This window comes from Drosophila miranda, chromosome XL, assembly GCF_003369915.1.
Source record: "Drosophila miranda strain MSH22 chromosome XL, D.miranda_PacBio2.1, whole genome shotgun sequence".
Lineage (NCBI taxonomy): Eukaryota > Metazoa > Arthropoda > Insecta > Diptera > Drosophilidae > Drosophila > Drosophila miranda.
Window position 1 is genome coordinate 22,557,150 of NC_046673.1, and position 23,560 is coordinate 22,580,709.

Sequence of the window (23,560 nt, forward strand, 5' to 3'; positions counted from 1 at the left end):
TATTGTTTTGTATTTTGTTTTATTTGTATTTTTTATTGTTATCTTGCTTGTTTAATGGGAAAGGAAATGTTTGAATCGACAGAAAAACGAAAAAACATATTTTAAATGATCTACGCACACTAAATTTAGATTTATTCCTTCGTTTCTTCTTATCTTCTGTTGTGATCTGTGTGTAATTTTCTTCTTTCTTTCGTGTGGTTTTTGTTTTCGTTTTGGGAATCTATACTTTCTCTCTAAACTTCCAAGATTTTTCGCCGACTTTCGTTTTCCTTTTTGAAAATTTAAGAAAATATATATTGTATATATATAGGCGCGAAAATTAATAATTAATTCAACATTTTTTATATATACTATTTAACTTTATGTATTGTATGTTTATGCATTTGCTGTTTGCCGCTGCTGCTGCTGTTTTTTTTTTTTTGAATTTTGAATTTTTCTTTTTTCCTGCTGCCTTACGCTTGCGCCTTCGGTCTCGCTCGCTCTCTCACATCTGCAGTGGCTGTTCTGTACTCTCTTCACGAATATATATGTGTGTGTGTCGGGCTTAAATTAATTCAAATTTCGTTTTCGTGGGTGTTCGCGAAGCGCTACACTGTTGCCGTCGTCGTCGTCTAGGAATCATCGAGTGCTGCGTGGGCGTGGGCGTGGGCTCGCATTCGCTTAGGCGAAGCCAAAGCCTTCGGAACACTCATGAATGGCCTTCAGCAGACAGCTGCGCAGTTTATCGTAGGACTTGTACATCGGCAGATCCAGTTGGTTAAAGCTAATGATCGCGTCGGATCAGAGGGGGAGAAAAAGATGTATGGTTCCATTGGTTAGTAAAAGAAGTCGCAAGATTGATTGGGATAATGAAAGCAATGCAAAGGCAAAAGGCGTCGCCCCCCTTGGAGGTAGTAATCTTTTATCAGATCAGGGCACAGCAGATGGATGGACGGATACCCCTGAAGGGCACTCAAAATAAACAAAACGAATACGTGCATGCGTACCATGACATCTAAATACTTAATTGAAACAACATTATTGCTCCCTAAACATTAGACAACCAACCAATAAATATCTGCAAGTATTTAACCCAATTATCTAGCCTAACATATATTCAAATGACTCTACAGGTGGCACTATTAGACTGCTGCATAAGCCCCCAAAGAAATGAATCACTTGACGATGATTTGAAATGGCATTGCCTTTCATGCCCGTATTTCCTTCTCCTACCAACAGAACAGAATGGTAAACTATTGCTTAGTATCTTAACAACCCATATAGCTCCTCCCCTTGCCCGTCTTCTTGGGCATTCGTTTTGCCTGCTTGGATCTCTGCATGGGATATTCACTCACCAAGTGTGGGCACATGGCAGGCGATCTGTGGAGCGATCGTCGCGATGGATTTGGAACTTTTGTATGCCGTTCATGCCCTCCAGCGAGCCGAAGCCCTGCAGCGGGACCTTTGAGGTGCCGGTGACAAACTGCAAGAATTTGGCCCTATCCGCTTGGTCGAAGCTGCGCAGCGCACGCCAGAACCATTGGATCTGATAGAGAGAGAGAGAGAGAGAGATGGAAACAAGTATATGGTTTAGAAAGAGATGCAAGAGAATTGGAGGAATGGGAACAGCTCCTCGTAGGACTCTTACCTGTGCCGACTTCGACGTGTACTTGTGGTATTCGGTGTTGGCCTTCAGATCTTCTATATCAATATCTGGCAGGCCGGATATGAGAAGTTCCAGTTCCTGTTCGTTGAAAATCGAGATTAAATGCTTTGGAATTATATCGTAGAAGCCCTCGAGGAATGCATCCAATCTGTAGACAAAGGGAAGACAAATTTTCATTATGGATGGATTCTCTCTCTCTCTCTCTGGGGGGATGTACTTACTGCTGACGAATGGAGCCGCTCATCTTCAATTGGCACACCAGCTGCACATACTCGAACTTGTTGTCCTCGGTAACTGGGATGTCGCGTCCGTTCGGCTTGAGATCACGGATCTGGGTGACGCCGAACTCCTGCACTTCGGTGGAGAAGGTCACCTCGTAGCCCAGATTGGAGATGTCGTTCTTCATGAGATAGTCGAGGCCCTTGTAGAACTCGTAGTCCTGCGATTCCATGTCCGTGTGCTTCACTTGCTTGCCCAGGATATGCTTGTAGAAGGAGCGCGTAAAGTAGCATTCCAGCAGCTTGTTGTCGTGGACGGCCTTGGCTATAGACACACAAAATATAACAAATTATAAAGGAGAGTCCTCCTTGGTGCGTTCGGGCTCTGCGGCTCTGGGGCTTACCAATCACGCGTCCGACAAACTTGAAGTAGCTCAAATGATTGGGATTGGCATGGCTGGAGGGATTTATCATGTAGGTGACGCGATCGCCCGGCGACACGCAGAACAGAGCGTACATCGGATTGAAGATCTCCCGCGATATGATCACATACCATTCACGTAGCAGGCCGCCAGCGTCCTGACCCTCTTCATCTGTAGTCGGAGGAGAATCGTTAGAGGGGGAGTCCTCTACGCAGAGAATGCGATTATCTTACCTTCAAACACGATGTAGAAACGATTCTTCCACTCTTCGGGGCCCAGACGGTACAGGACACGGAACGAGTCCTCGAAGACGGTCACGCGTCGAACACTAACGGTGTGCTCTTCGCGGCGTATGCCCTCGTCGAGGCGCTCCAGCTCCGTTTGGAAGTACTTGCGCTTCACGTCGAAGTCCAGGATGCGCGTGTGGTCCACGAGGACGGCGAAGGGGCCGTCCGACAGGTGGGTGAGGGACTGGCGCAGGATCTGGTTGAGCACAGTTCGATGCTTCTCAGCGAACTGAAGGAACTTGTGGCGATCCTGCTTCAGCTGTGCCTCGTGGGCACTCAGACCGGCTGTGGAGCCGCAGCTCGCGGACGCGGCTCCGGCATTGGGACTGAGATTGGCAGTGTTGCCGATGGACGTGTTGCTGGAATCCTGTGCATCGTCCGAGCCGAAGGCTGTGCTGCCGCTGCCCTCGTCCATCAGGGGACTAATGTCCTGCACCGAGGACGAGGACACACTGCCGCCCACTGTGCGGCCGGCTGAGGCTGCGCGGCCGCCGCGTGCCCCCTTCTTGGGTATGCGATGGGAGGCGTGGATCAGGAAAAAGGCCTCCACCGTGGGCTGCAGCACGAGGACGGCAAACTCGTCCTTGGACTCCTCCAGTGCCACCAGGCACTCGCTCAACGTGTGCCACAGGACATCGAGGCACAGGATCTGGCTGAGCGTCGGCTTGCCTGGCTTGCTGCCGCTGTCCGTTGTACCGCTGCCACCAGCCCCGCCACCGCCGGCGCCGCAACTGCTGGACGAGCCGCCCCCCAGGGGCATGGCCTCCTCATCGTCATCCTCGTCGTCGCCATCGCCGTCGCCATCCGCGTCGATGGCCCCCACGTCCGAGGGCTGCTGATTCGTCTCCATGCGGGCCCGGAAACGCGAGGCATCCGAGCTGCTGCCGCTGGTGGCACCGCCATCGCCCAGGATGTCGATGAAGTCCTCCTCGTCGTCGGAGGCCACCGTCTGGTTCTCGTACATGTCCCGCACCTGCATGAAGATCTTGAGGGTCCGCAGGAAGAACGGCTGCGAGGAGGAGTTCGACATCAGTTTCTTCATCGACGGCAGCTGCAGCTCGCACGTCGGCTTGGCGTTCTTCGGTGCCGAAATGATCACGTGCTCTGCGGTGAAGCGATCCTGCATGATTCCCTCGTTCACGGCCAGATTGGGAAACAGTCCAGCCGAAGTGGATGGTCCCGTCGCCGCTGCTGCTGCTGCTGCTGCTGCTGCTGCTGCCGCCGCTGCCGCTGCCGCGGATGCCGCTGCCGTTGCCTGTTGCGAGGTGCTGGGCAATCCCGCATTGATGTTGTACGCCCGTATCTCCTGGAGCAGCGTCTGGATGGCCTGGCGCACCTCCTCGGCGAGGCCGAGAATGGCGGCGGTCAAGTACTGTATGAAAATGGCATTCGATGCCTGCGAGCACTGCGTGAGATTGACAATCAGCTTGGCCACGTTGTCCAGGCCCTCGGTGGTGCCGCACTGGTGCGTCAGCACCTCGATCACGAGCTGCAGCTGCGAGAAGTTCTTCGCGTAGATCTTGCGCTTCGGCTTGACCGACATCTGGAGGGTGAGCGGCGGCGGCGGCATCTTCTTGAGCTCCGGCAGGGGACGACTGGCGTGCGTGGTGGTGTAACCGGTGTCGCCGGTGGCATTGGCGCCCGTCAGGGCGGCCGCTGCCAGGGTCATCTCCTGGTTCTGCTGGGCCTGCTGATTGAGCACCGCTTGGTTGATGGGTATCAGCCTGGGCATCTGGGGCTCGGCCCCAGGCCCGGGCTCCTCCTCCTTGGGCAGCTCTGTGCTGAGCGAGGCCAGCAGCTTCACGAGCATGTCCGTCAGGTGGGGCGACCGACAGATCACCTTGTACGGCAGCATGGCCAGCAGCTGCCCGAACGGCGAGTCGCTGAACGACAGGAAGTCCCCTGTCTTGGCCACCCACTCCCAGGAGGGCTGCGAAACGATCGGGAACTCGGCCACGTGCTTCATGCGCTCCTCCGTCTGTCGATCGATGTTCAGCACCACATCCCAGAAGTTGTACGAATTGGTCTGGTAGCCACTTCCAGTTCCTGTTCCTGTACCGCTTCCCACATCCGTTGCAGTGGCTGCTGTGGTCGTGGCTGCCTTTGCCGCCTTGGCGGCAGCTGCCTTCGATGTCGAGGGAGCCTCATCGTCCAGCGGCGTGGCTGGAGCCGGAGCTGGAGCTGTGGGCGTGGCTGTGGCCTGGACTGTGGCTATGGGCTGGACTGGGGGCGGTGTGGGTGGGGCCAGCATTCGGGGATGATGATCCTCGATCATGGCACGCATCCGATTGGCCACCTGGTAGCGATAGAAGCGGGAACGAAAGTCCAGGGTACCGCCGGCGGGTGGGTTCTGCTGCTGCGCCTGCGGCTGTTCTTCGACGCGCGGTGCTCCCGGGATGGGGGGCGGCAGGCCAAAGACGGCGCTAAGCATGCGACGGGCCTTGGTCTCGCGATGGTAGGGCACAAAGCTGGACGGATAGTGCTTGGCCAGGACGAACAGCAGGTCCAAACAGTTGCGGACAATCAGTTGGGCCGCCTGCGGATTAATGCTGATGCTCTTGGCGCTGCCGCTGCCGCTGGCACTGGCACTGCCGCCGGCCTCGTCGTGGAGGTGATTGATCAGGAATATGTTGCTCTTGTACCCAAAGGCGGCGTCAACGCGCAGCTTCAGCCAGTCGGGCTTGCTGCCCTGTCCCTGGCCCTGGCCCGCCCCGAAGTTGGCGCTCTCCTCGTTCGTTTTCTGGACAATGTTGATCAGGGCATTGATGATCCAGTCGCGGGTCGGCTCGTGGTGGCACAGGTTCCGGATGACGCGATGCAGCCGCAAGCTGTTCGACTTCTGGTCCTCGACGAACAGGAACAGCAGCAGCGTGGCCAGGGAGTCCGGATCGAGCAGGATGTTCTCGTCCTCCATCATGAGCAGGGCCAGCGGCTTGCCCACGTTCAGGGCGTGGCTGTGGGCATGGTGGTGCACAATCGTCGTGTGCTGGTGGTGCTGCGGCAGGGCATTGCCGCTGGCATCGTACCAAATGGAGCTGTGCCAGCGCGCCTCCTCCAGGGTCTGCAGCGAGTTCTGATAACGGGCTGTGGGCGGATCAACATAGAGATTGGATCAGAAATGGATGGAGCAGAGAACAGAATAGAAGCAGGGATCAAAGACCGATAGAAGAATCGACTCTTTAGCAGATCCCCCATCCCCCATCCTCCTACACGTACAACTATCCGCCTCTGGCCCCACCAAAGTCTCTCACTTGATTCAAAGCCTAAACATACAATGGAATGGTACAAAAGATCCCTCTATAGATCCAATGGGATCACGGATCATCGGACAGAGGCAGAGCACTTCTAGGCAGGATGGCAGGCAACATCCATTACAGAGGCCGATGGACAGCATCCTCGACAGTTATTTGACGGACAAAGGGAGACGGAACGGACGCCAGTGGAGAGACTGCACTCGGATGGATCTCGGATCTCGGATCTCTACAGATGGAAATATCCCAAATATTCGTTTTCGGACTTACACAGCGCACTGCTGGGGGGATGGGCATCCCCCAGGCGCGGCCCGTTGCGTGTCTCCCAGTCGCGACGCAGGAACTGGGCCTCGGCGGCCAGCTCTGGCGGCAGGCTGGCAATCTGCGACTCCTCCATGTCCGAGAGTATCTAATAAAAGAGAGAGAGAGAGAGAGACAGGATAGAGACGGGGGATCCTTGCGTTTCTGACGACCACTCACCACTTGACGCAGATTCTCGGGTAAATTTTGGAAAAAGGCTGCCGTGTCGACGGGATCCTCGGGGTTGGCCGTCTGTGCCGCCTGGCGCTGCTGTTCGATGCGCTGCTGCATGAGCACCTCCGACTGGATGCTCAGCGGTAGGGCGGCCAGGAACTCGGGGTTCACCTCCACGAGCGAGTCGTGGGCGATCTGGATGGCGTTCTGCTGGGCCCGCTGGCGGATGCGCTGCATGCGCAGATGCTCCTGGATCACCTCCTCGCGCATCTCGCTGGGCAGCGCCGCCAAAAAGGAGGGGTCCACGCCCTCTGGCACCTCTAGATCCCCCAGAGCGGCACGCACCTCGGGGCTCATGTCTGTGACGGTTCGGCTTGCAGTTCCAGAGCCACTCGCAGTGGCAGTGGCAGGTGCAGTGGCAGTGGCAGACGCACCACCACTAGATCCTCCTTCATCTGTGCTGGGAGCAGCTGTCGGTGTCGGTGTCGCTGTCGCTGTAGCGGCAGAGGAGGAGGCCCCTCCCGCGGCATTGGTGGGAGACGATCCCAAAAAGAGTGTCCCATTCCGACCTCCAGGGGAGGCCGACGTCCTGGTGGATTGCTGCTGCTGCTGCTGCTGCTGCTGCTGCTGCTGCTGCTGCTGCTGCTGCTGCTGCTGCTGCTGCTGCTGCTGCTGCTGCTGCTGCTGCTGCTGCTGCTGCTGCGGATGTGCTGTGGTCGGCCGCGGGGGACGGGTGAGTGTGGCCGCTCCCCATAGCGGCTCATCGATGATGGCCACCTGGATGGGCGGCGTTGTGCTATCAGTGGGCGGCGGTGGTGGCGGTGGATCTGGTCGGCTGCTGCTGCTGCTGCCGCTGCCCAGGGACTGCTGCTCCTCCTGCTGGCGCTGTGCCGCCTCTGGCTCGGGCACATCCAGTACACCGGGCTGCAACAGGCTGACATTCACTTCCTCCTCCTGCACATTGTCCTGGGTGGGGGCCTGGTCCTGGTCGCCAGAGGATGACGGCGCCAGGAGCGCTGCTGGCGGATAGAAATCGAGCACTGAGGCCGGCGACGGGGCCAATGGTGGCGGCGGTGGCGGGGCCGGCCCACGTCCCGCATGATGATGCAGCCGCTGATGTTGGCCGTACATCAGCCGATGGGTGCGTCCGTTAAGGATGCGCGGGGCATTCTGCAACGACAAAAGAGAGAGAGAGACACCCGATCGTTAGAGAGGATCTCCAGCAGGAGGCGGATCTGCATCTGCATCTGTACCTGTCCAAATTCATTGAATACATTAAAATCCTGTACGCGAGCATGGAGACGCGGCGGCCTGCCGCTGGCCGATGGCAAATGCGGCACTGGCGGGTGTCTTGTGGCCACAGCCAAGGCATCTGCCTGCGTCTCTGCCTGTGCCTGCGGTGGTGCCTCCTCTTGTGGAGGAAATAGTAGCAGACGTGATTCTGTTCCCGCTGTTCCTAATGGATCTAAAATAGCATCATTGTCATTGTCCGGATCGTTGGTCAGGTCAATCTCTGCGAATATATTGAAGGACGGCCGTGGCTCGTTCCGGCGCAGTGTGGCGTTGCGTATCGCTGCACGCAGCGGGCGCGAACGCGCCGATGTGGCATACGGCGGCATGGCCAGGCCTTCGGCTGACGCAGAAGCTGCTGTTCGGGGGGAGGGGAATTGGGAATTGGATCGATTAGACACCAGGGAACATCCATCCTCTGGGGGGAATACTCACTGCCGCTGCTCGCTGCCAAAGTGGTCGCTGCTGTCGCTGTCGCTGCGGCTGCGGCTGTCGTTGTGGCTGTGGCTGAGGCTGTGGCTGTCGCTGTGGCCACTGTCGTTGCAGTCGTCGTTGTTGTGGTCGTGGATTCATCGTTGGGGTTCGCTCCTCTGGTGGCCAATGGCTGGGCCTGTGATGCCGCCGGCGCTGGCGCCAGCGAAGAGGGTATCAGCATGGGGATCAGTACGGGTATGGAGCTGCGACGATTGTTGCTGCTCGAGCTGGAGCTGATCGTGGCTGTGGCGCCTCCTGCCGCTCCCGGCGACGATGTCACTGTGGCTGTGGCACTCGTGAAGGTCGATGTCACCGACGACCCGGTGGTGGTCGGCGTCGTGGCCGTTGGCGTCGGTATGGTGGTGGCCGTGGTGGCTGCTGCTGCGGCCGCCATGGCCGACTGGCGCGCGGCCTCCTCCTGCTTCCGTTGGTAGTGGGCCGCCTTCAGCTGCCGGATCAGATACGGCAGCAGGAAATGCGCCGCGTACAGGCACGCGTCCGTCTGGCTCTCCATGTCCAGGGCCTTGGCCTCCTCCAGCCACCAGTGGAGCGCGTCCTGGGTGAATATCTCGATCTGGGTCTCCTCCGTGGGGTTCTGGTGCGAGGGCATGCACACGCAGTACTGCTGGTCCACGTACATCAGGCGACGGCGCACTCCGTTGTTGCACAGGGCCGAGGAGCCAGAGCCGGAGCCCCCTCCGCCGCCGCCGCTGGCCGCTGCGCCAGATCCGCCGCCGGCCACCTGTTCGTCCAGGAGATTGCTCATGTTCTGGCTGTTCGAGGAAGCGGTTGCTCCTACTCCCGCTCCTGAGGCTCCTCCGCTGGGTGTGTGGAATCCTGAAGCTCCTCCGCCTCCGCTACCTCCGGCACCGCCTGCCTCGCTGTTGCCATTGGCGGGGGCATTGCTGCTTCCGCTACCCCCGGGGGTGGGTATTCCGCCTGCGGCGCTAATGAAAGTATAGTCCGGGGCGATCCAGGAACGCGAAGAGGGACGCAGGGCGGCAGCCACAGGGCGTTCTCCGCCGCCTCCTCCTCCGCCGTCGCCGCCGCTGCTGCTGCTGGCACCAGCCGCACCTCCGCCAGAGCCGGCTGCCCCTCCTCCTGCGGCGGCACCACTGGAACCGCTGGCACCACTGCCACTCGCACTGGTATTCGCATTCCCGCCGCCACCGCCACCGTTCACATCAATGTCCAGGGGCTGGACAATGGAGCTGTTCATCCGCACACGGAAGCTGGTCGGGGGCGTGGGCATCAGCAGGGGATTGTCGACGACGAGGCGCTCGAACAGGAAGGCCTCGGCCCGACTGGCGGCCTCATTGACGGCCGAGTCGTCGTCGTCGTCGTCATCGACATCCTCGTCGTCGTCGTCATCGTCGGGTATCGGGTCATCGGCCACTGGCTCGCCGGAGGCCGTGATGGCGGCACTGCGCCTGGGTCGATTGTTCGAGTTGCTCAGGGCCAGGGCTATGTCGATCTGGTTCTCCAGCTCGGGATCGTCGATGGCGGCACGATGGTCCTCGTCATCGGCGTCGTCTTCGTCGTCGTCGTCGTCATCGACGTCCTCGTCGTCGTCGTCGTCGTCGTCGGCGTCGACGTCGGCATCGTTGGAGGCCGTCTCCGAGGACTCCGGCTCGTAGATGTGGTCGAATACCTCGATGAACTGGCGGGGCCGCTCCTCGTCGACGTCCGTCTCGCTGTGCTCGTCCGCCTCCTCGTCGGGTGCATCGTCCTCGTCGTCGTCCTCCTCGTCGTTGCGCTCATCGTTCTCCGAGGAGCCGTCCGAGTCGGAGTCCGAGCTGCTGGCGTCTCCCAGCAGCGAGGTCATCTCGCGGCGGTTCTCGCGGGCTCCCGTATCGGAGGAGGTGGAGGCGCCGTCACTGTTGCCGCCGCCCAGGCCGTTGTCGTTGGCCGAGCCGCTGTTGCCGTTGCCGTGGCCGCCGCTGTTTGCATTGGATCCATCGCCTGGGGCCAGGAGGAGCCTGTCCGGCTGGGAGCCGCGCAGACGGGGATCTACGTTGATGGAGCTGCCAGAGCCGGCGCCAGAGCCAGATGCTCCTCCGCCACTCGTCCCGCTCGAGGCTGCTCCGTTCTGCGGGTGCTGCTGCTGCGAGGAGCTGCCGCTGCCGCTGCCGCTGCCTCCGGCCCCGCCTGCTCGCGAGGCCAGACGCAGGCCCTCGCTCTGCAGAAAGTCGTCCCAGAGCTGGTCAAAGTTTAGCACGGGCCGGACGGGGCCTCCAGTGGCACCTGCAGAGCCAGATGGTCCATCGTTGGCTTCTCCTCCGATGCCTCCGATGCCGCCTCCCACGCTGCTGCTGCTGTTGCGTTCTCCCACAACATCGATGACGGAGCCGGCGGCCGCACTGGTGATGCTACTGCTTGATCCCAGTCCGAGGCCCATTCCCAGACCCATTCCAAGGCCTCCTGCCCCAGTTCCTGCGCCTGAGCCTGCTCCGCCTCCGCCGCCGCCTCCTCCTCCGGCTCCGCCTGCTGTTGGGGGGGCCGCATCCTCTGGGTCGACGGCCATTTCGTCCGAGTTGAAGATGAATTCAAAGGCGTGACGCCTGTCCGACAGCACGTTGCGGATTATGTCCCGCAGGACGTGCTCGCCGCCCATCCCGTTCGAGCGCTCGACAGCCGCTCCGGCGGTGGCGCGTGTGGCCATGCGCGGATACAGGCGTCGGTTGATGATGGTGCCGTAGGTGTTGCTGCCGCTGTTGCCTCCTCCGCCGCCCAGGGTGGACACAGAGGAGCCGCCAATGCCCGAGCCCGCGGAGTTGTTTCCGGCGCCCGTGCCGCCCGCTCCGCCCGTGCTGGCGCCTCCGAATAGTATCCGCTTCGAGCCGAGGGTCGTGGTGGAGACGTTGAACCGCAGCAGCATCTCCATGGGCCGCAGGATGGAGGCCAGGGTGCAGAGGGTGTTGTGGTTCGACAGATCCTTGTACTGGGCGATCTTGGTGAGGTACGTCATGACGCCCTGCCGCAGCAGGACGCGGTACATGTTGTTGCGGTGCATGTGCACCTTGTCGAACAGCATCGGAGCCTCGATGAGGTTCGGGAAGAGGCTCATCAGCACCTGCAGGCGCGTATGCTTCTCCGAGGAGTCCGGCTGGGCCAGCGCTCGCGCCACCGCCGCGTGCAGCTCCTCTACGACCTGCACCTGCACTCCAGGCACCTGGTAGCAGTCGGCGAGCGAGCAGATGAGCACACGGGCCATGGTGCTCACCTCCGGGACGTGGTGGCGCTTCGTGATGGGCAGAAAGCGGTCCAGCAGCACGGCCATGAACGTCATCTGGGGCTCCTGGATCAGCGGACTGTCTGCCGAGGTGTACACGTGCCCGAGCAGCACTCTGGGCAGCAGCGACTGGTAGGCCCGTGTGGCGTCTGCCAGCAGCTTGAGGAGCGTCGCACGGGAGATTGTCGGCTTCGAGTGGGTGTGCACGGCGGTGGGCACGTGCCAGGTGCAGCAGCAGGGCTCGTACTTGCCATCCCCCGAAGGAGGGCCACCAGCGGCGGGAGCGGCAGCAGGAGCAGGCGCCGATCCAGGACCTGCACCTCCTTTCTTGCTGCCGCTGGTCGATGCCTGTGGCTGTGGCTGTGGCTGGGCCTGCTGCTGCTCATGTGTGGGCTCGTCCTCTTCCATGGCCCCAAATTGTGGCTGGGCGCCGGGAAGCCCTTCCTCCGTTTGAGGCGGGGGCTCTGCCGCCGCCTTGGGATGATCGCTCGTGGGAATGGCTTTGGTGTAGTGGCAGCACGGCTGGACCAGGGCCAGCAGCAGCTCCTTGAGCACGGACACGGCCGACTGGACCATCGGGTCCTCCCACATCTCCTCCTTGGCGGGCGGGGCCGGGGCCGGTGTCTGCGTATTGGGTCCCCCGGCGGCGGCTGTCGGCTGCTGGCCGAACTTCGACTTGACCATCACGCGGGCCTCGTCCGCCAGGGCATTGCCGCTCGAGCTGTTCGAGTTCATGAGGTACTCGCCGCGCAGCATCTCCTTGGCGGCGGCCACGAAGATCTGCGGGTTGCGCGACACCGCCGTCGACACCTGGGTGAGCACGAAGATCAGATCGCGCTGTCCCACGGGCACTATGCCGGCGGCACGCATCCCCAGGACCCGCTCCATGGCCTCCTGCAGCACTGGCGGTGCCTCCAGCACGTGCCGCAGGATGATGATCGCGTACGTCGGGAATCCCATGAAGCTGCACGACTGCTGCAGCTGCAGGAGCATCTTGACGCCCCCGCAGCGTATGAATGTCTGGGCGTTCTCGTAGTTGCGCGTCAGACGCGCGCAGAGGCGCAGCAGCGAGAGCTTCGTCTCGTGCTGCAGCAGGTTCGGGGGCTGCAGGAGCGACACAATGCTCCCAATGATCCGGGCGCAGTCGAATTTGCTCAGTCCGACGTTCTCCTCGCTCAGCAGGATCCTCTGCGTGCGCTTGGGTATCGAGGGTGTGGCCGTGGAGGCCGCCGACGATGTCGTGGCTGACGTCGTCGATGTCTTGGCCTTGGCGGCCGCCGCAGCGGCGGCGCTCTTCTGCCGGGACTTGCTGCGTGTCGTCATCGGTGCGGAGGCGGGCGGCGAGCGGGTACGTGCCCTGGCCCCCCCGCCCCCCATCGAAGATATGGCTCCACTTTCATTGGAGGTCTCGTCGCTGGTGCCTGCTGCCGCTGCCCATGCCGCTGGCCCTGCTCCTGCCCCTGCCCCTGCCCCTGCCGTTGTGGCTGTGGCTGTGCCTGGTGGCTGGACCATCGTGGGGGTCGTGTTTTGGCCCTCGCCGAAGGTCATCAGATGCCGCAGCGAAATCAGTTCGTCCGTGTGGGTGGTGCCCTGGCCGTCGGGCGCTGTGCGCATGACGCGGTTCAGCAGATGCTCCACCTTGGTGACGGCCACCGGGTTGTTCAGATTGGAGATGGCCTCGCTCAGCTTGAGGGCCGGGAAGACCGGCCGATGGCTGCCGGAGGCCTCGCTCACCTGCGTCATGCAGTTGAAGGAGACGGTGCACCGCTGCCGCCCGATGTTGATGTGCAGCCAGCGCTCGCCGGAGTTGTAGGCGTTGCGGATAAGGTCGTTGTTCGCGTCCGAGTAGGCGTTCCACTTGCCCGTGGAGGCGTCGTACCAGCGCCACACGTCGCTGCACACCGCCCGCATGTTCGACTTGCGCTGCAGAATGTGGCTGATGCTGTCGATGGCGTCGATCAGGTCGACGAGGTTCTGCACCCAGCGGGGCACTGTGATGCGCTCCGCCTGCGGCTTCTCCGACTGCTCCATCATCCACTGGGACATGCAGTCGAGCAGCTTGACCAGCGACACCATCGCGTCCTGGGCGTTGATCGCCTCCACGAGGGGCCTGTGCATGTCGCTGAAGTTCTCGTCCAGCAGCAGCGTCGACGTCTTGAGGCGCACGAACAGCCGGGTGGCCGTCATGCCCGTGAGGCACTCCTCGAGACGCGTGCCGCGGGCGGTGGCGCCCGGCAGCCGCGGGTTCTCGAACAGCTGCAGCGTAAAGTCCACCCACTGGATGATGTTGCGCACGAAGTTCGTGACGAAGACCTGCTTGTTCAGGTGGTTGTGGCGCCTGTACAGCACCGCGATGAGGTCCGAGGCGCTGTTCACGACGTCCGGTATGGCCTCCATGAACTCGAAGGCGCGCGAGATGGCCTCGTCGCAGAAACGGTCGAAGATCATCGGCGGCATCAGCTTCAGATGCTTGTAGTCGTAGCTCGAGGGATTGCCGCCCGACTTGTACTGGCTGAACGTGGGCGTCGGGGTGGGGCCCAGGCTGATGGTCGAGCCGGAACCCCCGCCCGAGGACTCGCCCCCCTCCATGCCCGGTCCGTCCATGCCGATCTCCATGGCAGAGGGCGGCGGGGTGGGCGCTGTCGGTGCTGTGGGGTTATTAATACCGGCCCCAGCACCAGCACCGGCAGCAGCAGCACTCGTGGTGGCATGCGCACTGGCCTCCGGATTGTTGAGCAGATAGTCGGTGGCCTCCTCCAGGGAGCCGTTGTTGCGCAGGGCATCCACCACGTGGTAGTGGGTGAAGCCCATGTCCGTCAGCGTCTTGATGTGCTCGACGTTGAGGCCGTCGTCGGTGCTGCGGATGTAGAGGTTCTCGAACTTGATCTCCTTCAGGCGCGTGTGGTAGCGCTCCAGCAGGGTCGCGTGCGACTTGACCAGGTGCTTGACGATGAGGATCATCGTCTCGAACATGCTGGCCCCGTAGTTGGCGATGGGCCGCCGGGCCCAGATCCGGCGCAGGGCCTGCATCGCCAGCTGGTGGATGTGGATCAGATAGAAGACGGGCTCGAAGGGCACCGTGTCGGGCATGTAGTTGAGGCGCGGACTCATCGTGTAGGGCGAGTCGAGCATCGCCCGCGGATTGACCATCTTCTCGAGCAGCTGCAGCCAGGCGTCGAGGAACTCACCGGTCCCCTCCGGACAGTCGCGCTTGTCGTCCTCGTGCGACTGCATCAGGTCCTCCATGGAGGCCCACTGCTTGAACTCGAACTTCGTCGACTCGGCGTCGAGCGACAGCGCCCAGTAGAACATCTCGAAGAAGGCCTTGAGGCCGTTCTCGGCGCAGAACTGCGAGATCATCAGGTGGAAGGCGCTCCGCTTGTCGTCGAACAGCATCGGCCCGGTGAAGCCCACCGAGCAGATGAGGAACGTCAGCTTCAGCTTGGGCACCGGCTTCGGCAGGATGCTCTCGTGGCTGAAGCCGTTCACCAGAATGGAGCTCAGTATCCGCGCTATCTCGCGCGCCTCCGGGGTAGGAACTTTGTTTATGTTGCTGATCAGATCGTTGATCCGCCGCTGGCGCGTCTGCGGCGAGCCCACCGACAGCTTCACGAGCGTCCCAAGCAGCTCGGCGAGGGCTCGGCCCAGCCGGGAGCTGGCCGCCAGCAGGCTCTTGATGTACCGGAACTGCTCCTCGGGCGTGTACTTTGTGCGAAACTCGGCGGCGCGCTCCAGCTTGCGGGAGAGCTCCGCCTCCGTGAGGGGATCGGCGGTGCCGGCGGCCGCCGACATCTGGGCGGCAATCTCGTCCCAGATGAGATCCGGATGCTGGGTGGGCTCGTCCGAGCACAGATTCAGCAGAATGGTGCTCTCCCACACCAGCGAAATGTAGAGCTGGACGAGCTGCTGGAGCAGCTGGACTCCGGTCTCGCGGTTGACGCCCCAGCGCTTGAGGAGAATGGCCCGCATGTCGGTGGAGGCGTTGCGGCACAGGTGCACCAGCATCACCACGTACCCATGGACGAAGCTCATGTTGTGCAGGATCGGCGTGTACTCGGCATTGGCGAAGCCGTCCTCCAGCCGCTGGCAGCACACGAGCTCCGCGAGCAGCACGCTCCCGCCCGGAAAGGTGAAGTGCTTGATGAGGGGCTTCAGCTTGCCCACAATGTCCGCCAGCTGCTTGAGGGCCACGTCCAGCACCTTCGTCTCCTGCGCCTGGCTGAGGATCGCCTTGCAGACGTTCGCCACCGCCTGCGACGTGGTGGAGACGGGCGAGTCCACGGGCAGATTGGGCAGCGACAGCAGCTGCAGGATGGGCTTGAGGCCGCCGTGCAGGACAAACTCGCGGCAGTGGTCGCCGTTCGGGCTGTTGCTGAAGATCGCTTCGATGAATTTCATCACGTTCAGGATGTAGTCGATCAGGGGTATGGCCTCGCGCTCGGGCGGCGTCACAGAGGCGCGGACCAGAGCCGCGGACGAAGACGTAGCCGAAGAAGTGCTGGCCACGGTGGGGCATCCTCCTGCCGTTCCGCCAGTTCCTGTTCCTGTTCCTGTGGATCCGCCTGGTGTCTGTGGGGCGGCACTGCTGCCACGTGATGTAGAGGCCACTACTGCGGCGACTCCGACGCCGACGCCGACTCCTCCGACCACGACTCCTGCTCCCTGTGGCGGCTGCTGGTGTTGCTGTTGCTGCGAGGCAGAGCTCATCTCGTCATCGTCGTCGTCGTCGTCGCCGCTGCTGTCGTTGTTGTTGTCATTGGCCGCACTCTGCAGCACGGATACGGTGCCTCCGCCTGCCCCCGCCACCATCACCATGGGGGCGCCTCCGGCGACCGAGGGCAGGACACCGTGGGCGCCATGGGCGCCATGGGAGCCGCTGCCGGAAGCGGAGCCGCTGCTCTCCTTGTTGGCCCGCCAGCAGATGAACGAGGGATCGGAGCCAAGGCGCACCAGCTCGTTGAGCAGCCGGACAATCGCTTCGGTGGCATCGGCCCTCAGATACGGATGGTGTTTGATGAGATCGTCCATGGCGTTGCCCAGATTGGTGGCCGTGTCGCCTAGCGGATCGGAGGAGCGGCGCCTGCGCATCGCCACCAGATAGTCCGGGGAGAGCAGCACCTTGAGCACCTTGTCGAACGGATCGTACGAGAGGAACTCGAACAGGCCGCGCTCGTTCAGGCACAGCGCGGAGAAGACGTTGGGCAGGGAGCCGAGAACCTCCCGCGTCGCTGGGACGTCCTTCTGGAGGAGGGCCTTCAGCATGACGCTGGTGATGCCCAGATCCTGGAGGGAGGAGAGCAGCGAGGGCTCGTTGAACACGTACACGGTGACCACGTCGGTGGCCAGGAGGAACAGCGAGGGCCCGTAGTACTCGGCGTTCGCGATGATGTGCCGCAGCGACTGCGTGAGCGACGTCTCCATGATGTTGCGCATGTTGCTGAAGTGCGCATGGTCCTGGATGCTCTTCTTGAGGAAATTCAGCATCGACTTGAGCAGCGCCGCGCGCTGCGTCACGCACGACGGCTTCTTCGGCTGGACGCTGCTCGGCGGCAGCTGGGCCTGCGACAGTTCGGCCTTCCGTTCGGCCAGAGGACGGGCGTAGTAGCTGTTGGCCGGATACACGACCACGGCGAGGCCTGCGTCGGCAGGATCGGCACGATCACTGCTGCTGCCTGCGGCTCCGCTGCCCTCGGCGCCCTCATCGCTGCCGCCGACGACGGCCATGTTGCTGGAACCACTGGGTCCGGCCGCCTCCAGGTCCAGATCCTGATCCTCCCCCTCGTCCCCCTCCTGATCCTCGTCGATAGTGCTGACTCCCAGGCGATCATCGGAAGCGTCGCGATGCGGGGAGGAGCCACTGCCCTCTGAAAGCAAAGCAAAGAGTGTTAAAAGGGTTTCGCCTTTTCCGGAGAGAGCAGAGCCACACCTTCGATGTCCGCATCCACTAGGTCCAGCGACATGTCCAGCTTACCCTCCTCGTCCCTGAGCGTGGACTCCTTCAGGGTGATGCCGATGTCCGCCAGAGCCTTGCAGCAGCTCTTGATCTCCTTCTCGAGGCGATCGATGAACACGTTCAGTCCGTTGTTCTGGTGGAAGCGGGCAATGTCGATGTTCGTGATCAAATCAATCACCCGCACGGCCCGCGTCACGAAGGTTATGTGCTCGAGGTCCACGCCTGGCCAGCTGATGACGCACAGCAGGGACTGCATCATGCCGCTCTTCACGAGGGCGGAGCCGCCCATCTCGTAGCTGGCCAGATGGTACAGCAGCGAGAACAGCGACGTGGCCAGGATCAGGGGGTAGCGCTCCGTGAGCCCGTGTGTCGTCAGATTGTTAATGCAGTCGCGCACCAGGAGCGGCAGTGTGCCGCCCTGACGCTCGGCGCCTGTGTAAAGGACAATCTTCATTAGCCGCGATCCGGCCCTGCTGCAAAGAAACCACGAGAGGAGAATGGCCAAAAAGAAAAAAATCAACAAATTATGGAATTGCGGGGGGTGGGGGTTAGGGCAAGGGCAAAGGCAGGGGCAGGGGCAGGGGAGGGGGCATCGCACCTGGGCACATTCGGATTGCGATCAAAGTGCAGCATCGATGTGAGGGTGCGCAAGACGGCGGCCCGTATCTCCACCAGGATCACGTCCTCCTTGTCGATCAGCTCGCAGAGCTCTTCGCCGAAGCCCGGGTACAGCACCTTGTCCGTGTTGTCCTGCAGGGCGTTCGAGTAGATCAGAATGGAGACGGCCTGCAGGCGGGCCTGGACAAACTGCAGGCGCAGCTTGTAGTTGTTGAATCCAGAAATGAGACGCACGCGATGAGCAATGCGCATCTGGAACGAGTATCAAACGAGTGTCAAATGGAAAGGAGGAAGGGGGAAAGTCACTGCAGTCACTGCACCTTTATTGCCTCGCTGGGCTTTGAGATCTGTCCGGCAATCGTTTTGATCACCTCCGGTGCCGATGCCGTGTGGCATAGGTCCATCATGTCAGGGATTTCCAGCTGGGCGGCATGGCCGTGCTCGTCCACATAGTCGATGCACAGCTGATAGAGAAACTCCAGCTTTGGCTCGCCAATGCAGCAGTCCTTGAGCGAGAGGCCATAGTTTGGGTCGCCCCACCGCTGCGGCAACAACAGAAACAGAGAGTAGAATGGTGAGAGGGTGAGTGGTGTGGTGTGGAGTGGAGTGGAGTGGAGTGGAGCGGAGTGGGGGCATGGGAGTGGTTGTTACCTCTGCTATGTTGAACAGTTTAACAATCAGCAATTCCTTCTTTTCGAAGGGCAGGCGCGGTATAAAATTGCTGCGCTTCGAGAACATGTACAGCAGATTGAGGACCGCCAGGACAATGTCCATGTTCTGTGAGGAGAGCAGCTGCGTCAGATGCTCGATCGAGTTGTACAGATGCCGCGAGAACGAGTGCTCGATCAGGAGTGTCGTAAAGTTGAGCACATGCAGCAGCAGTGTAACGTCCTGCGGGATATAAGGTATTTCGGTTAGAATCGTTCCATCTGTCTGTTGGTTTTTGATGAAGAGGGGTGGTATGGGGGAATGGGGGAATGGGGGAGTGGGAGAGCGGGACCTACCGTGGGTGGACCTACCGTTGAGTGGAATTGTGTGTCGCATTGGAGGACAAATTCATTGGAATTCACATGTCGGGCTGCCTCATCCAGAATCTTGTCGAAACGATCGAGTATCTCGATCCAGTGATAGAGCTCGCACTTGCCGTAGATCCACACGTGGATTTTGTCGAGAAACTCGAGCAACTCCGCGCGTGTCCGTCGCTTTGTCAGCTCATCGATCAGTTCGCGGCACTCGGAAGTCAGCTCCGAAGAGCCCTTCTTCAGCTTTACCGTGTCCACCTTCATGGCGATGGCGATGGCCCGGGCTCCGGCTCCGGCTCGGGCTCGGGCTCGGGCGGGAATCGCCTTTCGCCTCGCGCCTCGCCGCTCCGGAAGCTTTCGCTCCCTCCTGCTGGTTGTTGCTCCTGCTGCTCTCTCTCTGTCTCTCTATATCGCTTTGTGTGTGGTTGTTGGTGTTTGTGGCGGTGCCTCTATTGGTGGGCGTCGGGTGGATGGTGGCTGTACGCTCCACCTACTCTCCGTCTCCTGGTTCGGTCGGTCGGTCGGGTTTTCTCTCCGTGTCTCTCTACTGATTAAGCATTGAATTTTGCCTCAAAAGTTATCGTCAGCGTGTTTAATAAACTGCAAGATTTTACCAAAAGAAAAACACGAATAAAAAAACATTTAGCATTAGTTATTTTCCGAGATTTTTAAAAGGATTATTGAGCCAAAAACAAAAACAACAACAGAAACTAAAACTGTCACGAACAGCACACATGAAATGAAATGTGGATGGGACGAACACACAAAAAAAAAACAAGAAATATCACCGATATACATATATGATTGGAATTTGAGTGGAAAAGAAAATGCAAACGGCGAAAAAATAAGTTTTTTGTTTTTCTTGTTTCCTTTTTTCTCCAAAGGAAACTGCGTTCAGCACACACTAACACTAGCGCACTACCTACGCAGCAGAAAAAGAGTAACTGCACTTGGCAGCTGTGCAAACGAGAAGGGACGAGACTGCGAATCGAAATGAAAATGTTGGCTGAACATCGCCGGAATATATATCTATCAAAATAAATGAAAAATGGTTGAGAACGAGCTCCCGGAATTATGGGGAAAACGCTGTGAAGGAACAAACACACTTGCACACGCGCACGCACAGCACAGAACACAGCCGAATAAGTACCCTGTAGAACCAAAGAGATCAATTGACCCCTCTCGAACTAGTTCTGCGCTGTTTACCGCGCAACTAGCTACGCAACTAGTTACGCGGGAAGCGAACGCGGACCAGGTCTTCGTCGACTACAATGTACTAGTTCTGCAACTAGTTACGCGGGAAGCGAACGCGGACCAGTCGAAAAAGAACCGAAAAACGAAGCCGCCTTCGGTTTGTTTTTGAAGGCGGCAAATAACCGCAATTCCGTGGAGTTACAGTGCCCACTCAGCTAGTTTTTACCGTGCCACGACATGCAATAAGCACCGAAATGGTAAGTTAATCGTGATATTTTACTGTAGTTGCGCTCGTGGAATGAAAGAGACAAGAATTTACACAAACAAAATGCATTTGTTTTCCTCGTTTGCTTTATGCGTTGATTTTGTTCACTTCTGTAGAACATCTAATCGCTGGAAGAGTCTTTTGTGTAAACATTTATTAAAAAAGTGGAAAAGAATTAATAAATAAATCAAATTAATATAAACAGGTACGTGCAAATATATATTATATATTTCAAATAAAATGATGAGCAAAAGGCATTTGCGTAGACTCCGTAAGAGTGAAAGGGAAGCTAACATTGCAAAGTAAGCGTTGTGCAGGAAAGATAACAGATAACAGCAATGAAATCGATTCTCCAGCCAGCTGGCGTTTTGAGCGGCTTAAACTTTATTTTGAGTGAGGAAATTGTTCTAGCCTATAACGTCGATGGGGTCCAAGGGAAGAAGGCCCTTAGGACCCACAAAGAATTTTTTGCAGCTTTGCTAGGTAAAATACCATTTACACTTCTAGAGATTTAAATAATTTTCATATAAATTAAAACAAATATTAATTACAGAATGTATTCCGCCTGGCGATGAGCCCCCCGAAAACACTGTGCGGAAGGCAATGCAAAGGATGAAGAAATGGGTTTTTAAGAAGAAGTGTCTTGCCAAAAACCAGGAGTAGGCTAAGCATCATAAAATTAAAAATTATTCGTTATAATGAAAGACATTGTGTTTTTATTTTTGTATTATTCCAGACTGCCAGATTGACTACTACCAATGGTCAGTTCGGAACTAGTTACTGGTAACTAGGTCAGAGCTAGCTACAGGTAATCGAAGGGTAGTCGAGTGGGGAACTAGTTGCTGGCTTTCTACTGGTAACTAGTTCGGAACTACCTCCTAGCTACAGGTAATCGAAGGGTAGTCGAGTGGGGAACTAGTTGCTGGCTTTCTACTGGTAACTAGTTCGGGTAATCGAAGGGTAATCGAGCGGGAACCAGGGGTGGTTCCGCCCTAGGACATGCATGTGTTAAATTCTCCGCTGAAACACATTGCGGGTAATCGATCTGGAACCAGGGAGGTGAGAATGGTAGCTAGTGCGGCACCAGTGCGGAACTAGTTGCCTGGTACCAGAGGGACAGCCGAATAAGTAACTGCACTTGTCAGCTGTGAACGGAACAAAACGGAAAGGTACACTACCACTACGTTAGCAGAAATGCTGCATCCCCTCCACACTTATACCAACGCACACACACACACACACAAATGCCAATTGGACGCACAATACATTTCCAACTGGCAACAGCCGCAAAACAGCACACGGAACACAACACACGATGAAATAACGCGTAAGGTAAATCGGAAAAAGAGCGCGCGCGCATTAACAAGAACTTCCCGATGCGTTAGGATATAGATATAGAGTAAAATGCATTTGTAATTGTATCATTTCTGACAGACAGACTCACACACACACCTAGCCACAGACCGGACAGGCACACGTCTATACAGGCTCAAACGCAACATGTTTGAGCGAAATGTCAAATGAGCGCCAACCGTACACCGAGACGCGGCGCCGAGCGATGCGTCAAAGAGTGGAGAAGACTGATGAAAAGGGTGGAGTGGAGCGGTGCGGTACGGAGCGGGGAAAGGAGTCGCGACGGTGGCCTGTGCGTAAGTCAAGGTTGGCCTGCGACGCAAAACAAACGGTGGGAAGGGCGGAGGAGGGGGCTCGACTTGGAAAGGGAGCCTTATGCAGCCAGAAACAGTTTTCTTTTCATCTTTTTTTACTATGAAATTTACACTTTTGCGTGCATGTACATGTATGTCTAGGTGCAGTCGTGTGTGTGTGTCTTGCGGAGCACCCCGATTTCTAGAAACACTTGGGCATTATTTTTCCGTGCGGCATTTCCTAAGATTTCTACCGACCCAAAATGCATGTGTATGCGTGCGAGTGTTGAAGAAGTCTGTTTTTTCGCCCCAGCAACAAAAACAACCAGCTCCGCTCCCTGTCTCACCCGATGCAATGCATTTTTTTCACTATGCTTTTTTTTCGAACCTCAGCCTTTTTTCTTTAATAATATAAAGTTCTTTTCACAGCCAGGCCAGACACACGCGCAATAGCAATGCATGAAATGCAAAAAAAAGAAGTCCAAAGTGGAAAAAACTACCGTGAAAAAAATGAAATTTCCACAGTCAGAACGCAGAAAACAATTAGAGTAGATGTGCGTGTGTGGATGGTTTCCTTGAAAAAAGAACTCTGATGCAATACTTACATTAATATTAAACTGCAGCATTACTACTATACTATTTTATTTTCTCTGTAAAACGCTATAATTTGGTATATTTAACAATCTCGATTTTCTTGAAATTTCAACAACCAGCAAAATGCAAATAAATGCAAGATAGGGATGATATAAATTGGCATATCAATATATCGATATATATTGTTGGATGATAATATATTTTGTACTGGTGAAATAATTATTGTGGAACTTATCATCAATGGCACGCTTCTCATCAACTTTTCTGAATTGTTTTGTGAGCAAATGGCCACTAATTTGTATTGTTTCATGTCTTAAGGACATAAATTCACGACTTTTGATTCTGCTTATCGATGCACAGCGTAGCTTTCAAAATAGTATCGGTATTTCTGTGCGATAAATGGAACTTATCGACGTATTATTTTTTAAATTACACTATTCCGAATCACAAACGCGATTAACGATGGTTTTTTCGGTGTAGATTCGTAAAGATCTGAAATTGTATAAACTAGATGGGCATGCATGCCAGTTTCGTCCTCCTCCAATAAAATGCCTGCCTCGTTCCCTGTCGTGTGCTCTTTAAGAATATAATATAATTCTCTTCTTTGTTTTTGTTGTTGACCTGAATGCCTGTGTGGTGTGATATGTTTGATTACCCCTATCTGTCCTACAGTGGTTCGAAGACAAGATATACTTTTCGTCATACATATATATCTCGCTGGCAGCAGACTGGCATTGTGGGATTGGATTGGCGCATCTCCTCTTCCTGATGCTGAACGGAAAATCCACCAATATTGGATGAATTCACACATGCAGTAAAGAAATTGAATCGACATGAATATTATCTCCATATGAATTAATAAAATACAACTTCATTCGACTGCTGCCTTCCTTAATTATACTTAATTTGTCTTTATTGAATGCTGATGGCCGGCTTGCTTCCATTTTTGTTGTGGCCAATTCGCTAGCGAAAGAT

At 57.5% G+C, this 23,560-nt stretch overlaps 1 protein-coding gene and 1 long non-coding RNA gene across 9 annotated transcripts; one reads left to right on the forward strand and one right to left on the reverse strand.

The window, feature by feature from the left end:
- Window positions 1-22,715, reverse strand: LOC108156105 (E3 ubiquitin-protein ligase HUWE1). 5 transcript variants are annotated; one of them, XM_017287411.2, is made up of 16 exons: window positions 22,597-22,715; window positions 18,869-19,486; window positions 18,516-18,755; window positions 18,185-18,406; window positions 17,845-18,116; window positions 17,220-17,716; window positions 8,023-17,157; window positions 7,551-7,945; window positions 6,304-7,467; window positions 6,094-6,232; window positions 2,519-5,656; window positions 2,268-2,456; window positions 1,867-2,188; window positions 1,628-1,793; window positions 1,335-1,525; window positions 1-763 (listed from the first exon to the last, which is right to left on the reverse strand). In XM_017287411.2, the coding sequence occupies exons 2-16, from the start codon at window positions 19,148-19,150 to the stop codon at window positions 661-663; spliced, it is 16,455 nt and encodes a 5,484-aa protein (XP_017142900.2). In that variant the 5' UTR covers window positions 19,151-19,486; window positions 22,597-22,715; the 3' UTR covers window positions 1-660. The 5 variants fall into 5 exon arrangements, with proteins under 5 accessions (XP_017142900.2, XP_017142927.2, XP_017142909.2 ...); XM_017287438.2 differs by having other exon boundaries at window positions 17,265-17,719; XM_017287420.2 differs by having other exon boundaries at window positions 7,551-7,942; window positions 17,220-17,719.
- Window positions 19,849-21,061, forward strand: LOC108156142. Of its 4 annotated transcripts, none has more exons than XR_004472000.1 (3): window positions 19,849-20,337; window positions 20,551-20,828; window positions 20,899-21,061. It is a non-coding gene; the product is annotated as an uncharacterized LOC108156142 (long non-coding RNA). The 4 variants fall into 4 exon arrangements; XR_001775090.2 differs by having other exon boundaries at window positions 19,864-20,550; window positions 20,612-20,828; window positions 20,899-21,057; XR_004471998.1 differs by lacking the exon at window positions 19,849-20,337 and adding an exon at window positions 20,533-20,550 and having other exon boundaries at window positions 20,653-20,828; window positions 20,899-21,055.
- Window positions 22,716-23,560: the final 845 nt, after the last annotated feature.

Excerpts from the sequence above, each read along its gene's own strand:
- LOC108156105 (XM_017287403.2), bottom strand. The coding sequence starts at position 19,150 with ATGAAGGTGGACACGGTAAAGCTGAAGAAGGGCTCTTCGGAGCTGACT. Across the intron at positions 18,756-18,868 it reads CAACGGTAGGTCCACCCACG|GACGTTACACTGCTGCTGCA; the intron begins GTAGGTCCCGCT and ends TATATCCCGCAG. Across the intron at positions 7,468-7,550 it reads TATTCAATGAATTTGGACAG|AATGCCCCGCGCATCCTTAA; the intron begins GTACAGATGCAG and ends TTGTCGTTGCAG.